Consider the following 10,008-nt stretch of genomic DNA (forward strand, 5'->3'; position numbering starts at 1 on the left):
TTCTGCAGAATACAACACTGATCCACCCTTATTCTCTCACCCACTTTTAAGACAGTTCCTCAGAGGAGCTAAGAATATAAGACCTCCAAGGAAACAACCAATACCAACCTGGGATCTTAACTACATCCTAGAAAAATTAACATTGCCTCCCTTTGAACCAGCTGCCTCAACAGATTTGCAATATTTGTCCTGGAAAACAGCCTTCCTTCTGGCCATTACCTCAGCTTGTAGGGTTTCGGAACTACAAGCCCTCATGGCTGTGCAGCCCTTTCTCATCTTCCATCAGGACAGGGTTTCCCTACGAACCAACCCTTCATTTATGCCTAAGGTAGTATCCAGGGTAGCTTTAAATCAGGCCATACACTTACCTACCTTTTACCCCAATCCTCAAAACAAAGGGAAAAGGCTGCTACATTCCTTAGACATCCATAGACAGCTATGTTACTATTTGGACAGAACACAGCCCTCCAGAAATCAGAACAACTTTTTGTGTCCTATGCTGTAGGAGCTCAAGGGAAGCCAATTTCCAAACAGACAATTTCAAAATGGATAGGCCGTTGCATACGGTTTTGTTACTCCTGTCATGGCAAACCTGTTCCTACAGGCATCAAATCCCACTCCACAAGGGCCACAGCTACCTCTACAGCCTTCCTCAGAGGAGTCCCTGACAAAGATATTTTGGAGGCAGCCACTTTGAGTTCTGTGCATACCTTCACAAAACACTACCACCTGCCTTTATATTCCAAGACTAGAGCAGGCTTTGCCACTGCTGTGTTGCAGGGCATTCTGGCTGCTCCCAGTTCCACCTAGTGCCTACCACCCTGTGCGTAGCTTTGGGATTCTACCCATCTGTGATTACTGCAGCTGTATGAACGATGAACATAGTACAGTTTTGTACCTACCATAAATGTAGATGTTCGAGTGCTAATACAGCTGCAGTACAGGTTTCCCTCCCTCCTTCCCCTCTTGGTAAAGGCCTAGTGGCTAACATCTCCTCATACAACCTAATTTGGGTTATCCTTCTATGGTGTATTTGCTTGCAACTACTGTTTTTTGATTATATTGCATTGCTTGACTATATATATATATATATATGTGTGTATATATATATATATATATATATATATATGTATATATATATATATATATATATATGTATATATATATATATATATATATATATATATGTATATGTATATATATATATATATATATATATATATATATATATATATATATATATATATATATATATATATATATAATTTATGTATTGCCTTTCTTCTGGGGGCACCTGACATCTGGGGCAAGAAAGACTGAAGAATATGGCGTCGGCTGTGTCTTATATACCCCTGTCGCACTGACGTCAGGAAAGCGGCGACAACCGCCGGACCTAGACTTTGGAATTCGGCCGACCGAGGACCCGCCTGACGGCAGAGAACCCATCTGTGATTACTGCAGCTGTATTAGCACTCGAACATCTACATTTATGGTAGGTACAAAACTGTACTTTTTGGAACCCGGGTGTCCTCTGTCGGGCCCGAGGGGGATACTTCGGGACCTTTGTCGGTTTAGAGTCTCCCTTTCAGCGCTTCAGCTCGGGGAACCTCTGTTCCAATCTTGACCTCGGAGGTGGGTCGATCCTCTGATTTGGGGGGACCCGCCTTCGAGGCCATGAGGAGTGCACTGGCCAGATCCTCAGTCACATCACCCGGAGCTATCATTCCACCCGCCTCCACGCCGGCGAGAGCCTCTGATGTCCCTCTATCAGTTGACTGCGGAGCCCCAAGTTCTGGGGATACCCCCATGAGCTGTCCCCAACTTTCTGAGGGCCCCTCAGAGTCTATCCCTGAGGAGCCCCCGAGGAAGAAATTGTGCAAGAGGAAGCACATAGACTCCCAGGATGAGTCCCTCACCTCTGACACCGACCTCGAGGAGTCAGAGGGGTCCCCCCAAGTCTTCCTCCGATGACGTCTCTTTCTCTGACATCCTGGAGATTTTGAGGCAGAGGTGTGGCTGGTCGTCCAAAACCCCCTCTGAGGGAGGAGTCTGTATTCCTTAAGGCCTTTGGGGCTCAACCCTCCGCCTCCTGGGTGTCTCTACCCTTCAACGAGCTCCTGGATTTGATCTGTCGAAGGGCGTGGGAGTCTCCTGACTCAGTGGAACCAGTACCAAGACGTCCTAATAAATTTGTCAGCTCCCCCTGGGAAAGAGTTCCTGTCCAAAGGGGTTTCTGTGGATGCCATGGTGGTGGCGGTGGCCACTCAGCAGGAAGTAGCAGAGTCTTCTTCCTCCGTCCATCCTCCTAATAAGGAGTCCAGGAGTATGGATCGGTATGGGAAGCGTACCTTCTCTTCAGCGACCTTCACACTTCGGTCTCTGAACTATCTATGTCACTTTACTCGGCTCCAGAGAGATCTCCTTAAAGAGTTAGGAGATACTCTAATGGGTAACATACATGAGGCGTTAACACAGACCGTTAACGCCCAGTTGTCTACTCTTGGATCGATTGTCAACTCGTCCATGAGGCTCATATCTTATGCAGCTGAAGGGGCAAGCAGGGCTGCTAGCTCAGGTGCAGCCCTTAGGAGGCAAGCCTGGATGCACCTGTGTCATTTCGCGGAGGCCTTTGTCTTCCTTCACTGACTCCCCCTTTGATGGGTCCTCACTTTTTGGGACCAAAGTGAAAAACACCCTCACCAGATGCGAGCAAGAGGGAAAGACTCTGTCTGCAGTAGGGGTCTGTTTTTCCCTCCCATCTAGGCCTTACCCCAAGGCTCAGAGGGGAGGAAAAATGTGGTTCCAAAAGTCACAGAAGTCTTTCCCTGTCGGTCAAGGTGAGTCCCCCTCCAGAGGCAGAGGGAGGGGGTGGCTATTCTGGGAGACGCCGCCCTAGGGGCAGAGGAGGCCCTCGCAATTCGGGAGACCGTGATTCCTTTCGCGGGCCTTCCTATTATCGTTCCTGATATATTGCCCGACTGTGCTATTCTGGAGCCAGTTGGGGGCTCATTTCGTTGTACCCTGGAGCCTGGGCAAGTATCACTCAGGATCGATGGGTGCTTCATAGTTACCGGAGGTTATTCCATCCCATTTATTGTCAAATCCTCCTCCACCCAAGAGAATCCTAGACGTTCACCCAGTCAAAGGGATCAAGCAACACTAGAAATTTCAAAGTTGCTGGAAAAAGGAGTCATCCAACCTGTCCCCTCAGACCAGATCGGATTAGGGACTTACTCAAGACTCCCTTTGGTGCCGAAAAAAACAAGGGACATGAGACCCATCTTGGATCTCAGCCGACTGAACCGCTACGTTCCGAAGTCCAAGTTCCGAATGGTCACCCTTCAGTCTATTTTTCCATTACTGGGAAAAGAAGTATGGATGTGCTCCATCGATCTCAAGAATGCTTACTACCATATCAAAATGGACAGGGCATCCAGGAGTCACTTACGCTTCCGGCTGGAAGCCAGTCATTTCCAGTTTCATGCCCTGCCCTTTGGCCTCACCACAGCCCCCAGGGTGTTCACCAAGTGTTTGGCAGTGGTGACAGCTCACCTGAGACGTCAAGGATTCCAAGTGTTTCCATACCTGGACAACTGGCTCCTCACCGCCCCCACCAGGCATATTCTCATTCAGGCCAGGGAAAAGACCATTGCCCTTTGTCATCAACTAGGGATAACCTTGAACTGGGGATAGTCTGCTTTGCTGCCCTCACAGCGTGTCACATTTATAGGCGCAGAGCTAGACACAGTTCACATGCGGGCATTCCTGCCGCAAGAAAGGATAGAGGTGTTCCATGGTCAGGTTCGCGCGTTGCTGCCCCTCGAAGGTTCAGGCCAGATGGGTCCTACAGTTCCTGGGTTCCATGGCAGCCACCATTATGTTAGTGCCCCTGGCCAGGTTACACATGAGGATTCTGCAGTGGCTTCTCTCAGCCCGATGGTCCTTTCAGAAATTTCCCCTGTCCCATCTGATCCTACTCACCGATTGGTGCAAACAGGACCTCTGTTGGTGGATGAGTCCCACCAACTTGAACAAAGGGAATCCATTTATTCCTATGACTCCGGTTGCCACGGTGACCACGGATGCCTCCCAGATTGGGGGGGGGGGGCATTATCTGGGCAGGACGGTCCAAGGCACCTGGCAGGATCACGAGGTACATTTGCACATCAGTGTTCTAGAGATGAGAGCGGTGTTACTGGCGTTGCAAGCACTGCAGAGCTCTCTTCCCCTAGGAACGATTGCAATTCACTTGGACAACATGTCTGTTGTGTGGTACCTGAACAAGCAAGGGGGGGGGAACCAAGTCTTACCCCCTTTGCAGAGAGGCCATGCGAGTGTGGCAGTGGGCAGTGTCTTCCCAACGGTTTCTAGTGGCAATGCACATTCCGGGGAAGGCCAATGTGATAGCAGACAGGCTGAGCAGAGCTATTCTAATGCCTTACGAGTGGTCCCTGAACCGCCAAGTTGCGGAGCAGATTTTCAACAGGTGGGGTCAGCCTTGCTGCGACCTTTTTGCCAATCCCTACAATACCAAGTGCAGCAACTACTTCACTCTGATCCCCCCACAGGGGGAGTCACCCAGGGACACTCTAGTCCACGATTGGCCTCCTGGTCTGCTCTATGCTTTCCCTCAGTTTCCTCTGCTGCCAAGAGTGATCCAGAAAGCCATTTCCTTGGGAAGCAAGATGATTCTTATTGCCCCACACTGGTCTTTCCAAGTCTGGTTCTCCTTTCTTCATCAGTATGCAGTGGACAGTCCTTGGACTCTGGATCCAGCACCAGACCTACTGACACACATGTCGGGATAGTCCCATACCTCCCTGAGGACTCTCAGGTTGACAGCCTGGCTACTGCATTTCCATCTTTAGTCAGACTTCGTTTTTCACCTGAGGGTAGTACACATTTTATCTTCTTCTCATAAATCTTCTACCAGGAAGATTTACTCCAGCAAGTGGAAAAGATTTTCAATTTGGGCTCAGGCCAAGGGACTGGATCCTTTCACAGCCCCCATCCCGGCTGTCTTAGATTTTTTTATCCACTCTTTTTCAGCAGGGTTCTGCTCCTGCCACCATTAAGGTTCAGCTGGCCGCTATCTCCAATTTTCATACCTCTTACCAACCTTCTCTCATGGCGCATAAGCTATGCAAGGCCTTTTTGAGGGGCACCTTGTTGCTTCGGCCTCCGGTGTCGGAACCCATCATGCCATGGGATTTAAATTTTGTGTTACAGGCCCTGACGTCATCTCCTTTCGAACCAGCTGCCACCTGTGATTTAAAATTTCTGTCTTGGAAAACTGCATTTTTAATAGCTATCACATCGGCCAGACTGGTGTCGGAGATTCAAGCGTTGTCCATCAAATCCCCGTATTTAATATTTCATAAGGACAGGGTTTCCTTGAGACCTAATCCGTCCTTCCTTCCGAAGGTAACGTCTGCCGTTATTCTCAATCAGTCCATTGAGCTGCCAGTTTTCTTTCCTCAATTTTCCAACAAGGCAGAGTTTGTTTCATCAGTTGGACATACACAGGCAGCTTTGCTTTTACTTACACAGGACTAAACCACTTCGTAAGTCTGATCAACTTTGTGTCTTTCTAAGAAAATAGAACAGGTTTCCCTGTTTCTAAGATTACAATTTCCAGGTGGATTTCTGACTGCGTCTCCTACACTTACTCGTCGGCAGGCAGAGACTTACCGTTCCCTGTCAAGGCTCACTCCACCAGGGCTGTTTCCACTTCAGTAGCTTATCACTCCAGACTATCCTTGGATGAAATTTGTGCTGCGGCCACGCGGGCTTCTCCCCACACCTTCATTACTCATTACAAATTAGACGTGGCTTCTAGGGGCCATGCTTCATTTAGTTCCACTGTTCTCAGGAGTATCTTCCATTGAGCCTCCCAGCATAGAGGTGTTAGGGATGCTGTCCCGTGAGTAAGAATGTAGGCGAGATTGGACCACATAACATCTACAAGTTATGTACTCACCATAACACTTGATGTATGTGGTCCATCTCACCTCACATTCTTACGTTTCCTCCCACCTTCCCCCCTCCTGGAGGATTTGGAGGCGACATTTGTTTCAGGACCTTTCGGTACTGGTTATTTTTTCTTTGCTGCCCTGGTTAGTGTCCTCCTCTTTTGACTGTGGTTGTGCATGAGGTGTGACTATGAGCAGCTGCAAACTAGATCTGGGGTTGTGGAGTGGTGCAACATGGGATACCAGGTTAACCCAGCCAATTAGAGACTTTGTGCTAGAAAAATGTAAGTTGGCCAAGTCGGAGCCGATGTTCGGCTCTGAACCCGTGAGTAAGAATGTGAGGTGAGATGGACCACGTACATCAAGCGTTATGGTGTGTACATAACTTGTAGTTTTAAAAGAGGTGAGATTTTGTTGACGCTTGCATTTCATGTAAACTGTTAAAAGTAGTTATTGAAGAGAGCTACTGCTGAAAAGTTCTACAGTAACACCTTGTTTGCCTGACAGCTGCACTTGCTAGCTTAATATCTTAATTTGTTAATTGTGTGTGCACAAGTTTTAACTGCCATCTTTAGTGTAGCTTTTTTGTTTAGCAGATCTGTTCTTCACAAACTGGCTCTGTAGCATCTAACAAAGTGCATTTCCTTTTCCTTTCCAGCTGATTAAATTGCATGTATGCTTTCAGTCTGCCTTTCACCTCAGTATTTTTGCAGAAGAGTCGAGGAGCTGAAAAGTGTGTTTGGCAGAAAAATTATACTGAAACAACTTTCATTTACACTAGAGTTCTTTTCCCTTTTTTCCACTGTTTTGCAACTTCTGAACAAATATATGTTTGTGGTGGGGTCTACCCAAATGGGGGTGCAGAGCGGCTTGCCCCCAACATAAATTGTGAAGTCTGAGATTTCCCCAAAACTGCATTCAGTCAGTGGGCATGCTTCCATTTGTATCATAGAGCATACTGCTTCTGTGAAACTGGCTTCCACGCCACATAAAGTAGTACTTACACTATTCAAATGTAATTTGGGCAAATGGGTAACTGCAAATTCACCTTCTGTTTAGCACCACTATCCCTTGGGTATGGAGGAAGCATGCAACTGTCCTAGCATATCCTTGTTCAACCTCTTGTCATTTGTTATTGCCAAATATAAGGCTAAAAACTCCCTAGGTAATATAAAGCTAGGCTTCTTAAGATGCTCACAGATCAGTAACCTACTAAGTACCTAGGAACTTGAGAGGAATGCTCAGGTGAGTAGATTAAGATTGGCATATAATTTTGATGCTGTAGGTGGATTGAGCACTCTAAATTGGCCCTTGGCATGAGTGCGTGTGTGCCTTCTGTGGAAGGTTGGGCGCCAGGTTGGCAACTCGACACTGTAAAACTCCACTGCCAATCATGAGCGGACAGGGTGATCTGCTATGACGACCCCTAACCGGGAAAAGCTGAAAGTAGTAGTAATTACAAATTATGACCTTTTGTCTTTAGTTTATTTGCTGTTTACTATGGTACTAATCCATTCATTTCCACTAAGGATTCTGAAAATATTGATTTAGGGAATTTGGTATCAACTTAGGGCATGTTACTGCCTTTGCATATTGGCTTGTCACCCTAATCCTTGGGTTTCCCTCAAAGGTTTTGATTGCTATTATGTTACAAAGTAAAGTGAAGTAAAATATGAAGTGTTTTATAATTTGCATAGTGCATTGTATGATAGGATGGCTTTTTCCCCCTTCTAGTTATGAGGTTACTGTTTATTGGGAGTTGCTTTTCATAATGAGTAGACTGGAGAAAATGTTTATTTTTCTTTTCTCCCCCCATGAAATTGTAGAAGAAAATGGACAACCGAGAATACTTGGATGCCCAGGGATTTGCAGCAGATATTCGGTTAATGTTTTCTAACTGTTACAAGTACAATCCTCCAGACCATGAAGTTGTTGCTATGGCCCGAAAACTCCAGGTAATGCAGTTTTTAGCTTGTACTTCTGTATTTACTGAGTAAGGTGAACTTAGTATTAAAGTAATATAGTAAATAAGATAAGCTTAATGTATTAGAACAACATTGTTTTCCTTAAGTATGACTGACCACTCTCCACTTTTTTTTTTTTTTTTTTAACTTTTCTAATGTATTTCTATATACTGTTTTGTTGTGTGAGACTGAGTGTGGCTAGACCTTTGAAGTGTGTAGGTATTGGTGAATTAACTTTTCATTTCTTAATGCACCATGAAGCGACAGGCTGGAAAGCAGGTAAGCATATATTTGCGCCATGCATTTTCCTGCAATTGAGTTCATAGACTGCCCTCCCCACCAAAAAAAAAAAAAAAGAAAAGAAATCCATGCTTAAAATTGGGACTATGAGCCTGTCTATGTGAATCTGTATCTGACATTAGAACAGTGCATATTCTTTCAGTATTCCCTAAGAAACATCCCCTTTGTTAGCATATATCCATTTATTCTTAATAGTTTAGTATTCCAGACATCTGTACACCCCCAGGCAACTACAGTTCATTCCTTACTTAGGAAGTGAAAACTAGGGTATTAACTATGGTGGTAGTTCCTTCAATACTCCATAATTTATGGCAGCGTTGCTATCCTGTTCTCCCCTTCACATGTGTTATTCCCAGAGTTAGTATAGTGCATTTTCATATCAGTCTAGTGTTCTTGCCCTGGCCATGTTTTGATTTCCAGAACAAGCAAGTTGCAGTAGTGTTGGGGTCATAAAGGGAAATACCACAGTTCTCATGACCCATATCATGCCCTCAGTGTATATGACAAAAATATACTGTGGTGGCCCTTAGTACACTTCATTTTCACCCTCCTGCAACCAACAACGTGTCTTAGTTTTTCTCACACTACTACATTTCTCAGATTTCTGAATGAGTAGAATAGAAACACTGATGACAACAGCCATGCACTAGGGGGAAAAAAAAGTTTAACCTGGTTGAAGACTTTAACTGGTGCCAGGAATAAACACAGTCTCCCGAAAACAATGTTATCCTTTTGATAATCCAGCAGAGTTCTGTTGATTTTTCTTGTTTTAATTCCTTCAGTTTTTTTCTCTGCATCATATATTTCTCAGCATCACTACCATTTTTGCAGTTCTTGTATTGGCCCAATGTATTTCTCCCTTTGCCTCTGGTGCTTTTCTAATAAAACTTCTGGGACAGAGTTGCTTTTGGTAGATGTTCTTTGTGTTTCACTGTTGCAGTCATCACACTTGTGTTATCTGCCTGCAGGTAGCCCTCAAGTCGTCCCGAATACCAGAGTCTTGGTATTTCTGCATCGGATGCTGTCGCCCCTTCCATGACATCAGGTCGTCAGGGGTATAAAACATGCAGCCGACACCATTACATCAGTCTTTCTTGTCGAGAAGGAGCCTGAACAGAAGCAGTTTGCAAGTGCCGGTCGGCCGCTACCTGAAATTTTCATTTTCGAGTTTCAGACCTGAAGTCTTCTGAAGTTAACTACCCCATTGGGGATTCTTTTTTCTTGCTCTAACCGATGTCAGAAAAAATTAAGTTGTCTTGCCTGTGGAAAGCAAATAACTCACAAAGATTTTCATTCTTGCTGCGTCACCTGTTTAGGCCCAGACCACAATGTCCCTAGGTGTCTGTTTTGTGCCTTGTTTAACACCTGAACCATTCGTCGTCTGGCTATTTTTGTATCTAAATTCTTCCGCTCTCATTCTCCATATTCTGAAATTGCTTCGGTAAGCCATCCGACTACCTATCAAGTTCAAACACAGAGACAGACCACATAGGTCAAAAACTGCTGATGATGCTTCCGTTAAGCTAGTAGCCAGTCTGCCGGCACTCAGTGAGGCACCTTTGCAGCCCTTGATGCCCATTTCTACAGATTCGCAGGCCTCTGTTGAGACCCATTTGGAGTTCGATATGCTGCTAGATGCTTCTTCGACTATGGAACCTGCGGGTGCCTCTACCTTGGATGGGTCCGGAGCCGCTGTGCAGGCACCAGCTTCTGAGGGTGTATTCTAACCTAGCAATATTCATATTAAACTGACAACTTCATTTCCTAGTAAA

General features: G+C 45.6%; 1 protein-coding gene across 1 annotated transcript in view; it reads left to right on the forward strand.

The window, feature by feature from the left end:
• The window catches only part of LOC122788003 (bromodomain-containing protein 3-like), a 1,216,914-nt gene extending 1,208,945 nt beyond the window's left edge, over positions 1-7,969 (forward strand). Inside the window, exon 7 of the mRNA XM_044054929.1 lies at positions 7,799-7,969. Within this exon, the coding sequence (XP_043910864.1) occupies positions 7,799-7,969 (171 nt within the window). The remainder of the gene's footprint in view (positions 1-7,798) is intronic.
• The last annotated feature ends 2,039 nt before the right edge of the window (positions 7,970-10,008 follow it).

The sequence above is a fragment of the Protopterus annectens genome, chromosome 13.part0 (genome assembly GCF_019279795.1).
Source record: "Protopterus annectens isolate FY-2018-M chromosome 13.part0, PAN1.0, whole genome shotgun sequence".
In the NCBI taxonomy this organism is placed as follows: Eukaryota; Metazoa; Chordata; order Ceratodontiformes; family Protopteridae; genus Protopterus; species Protopterus annectens.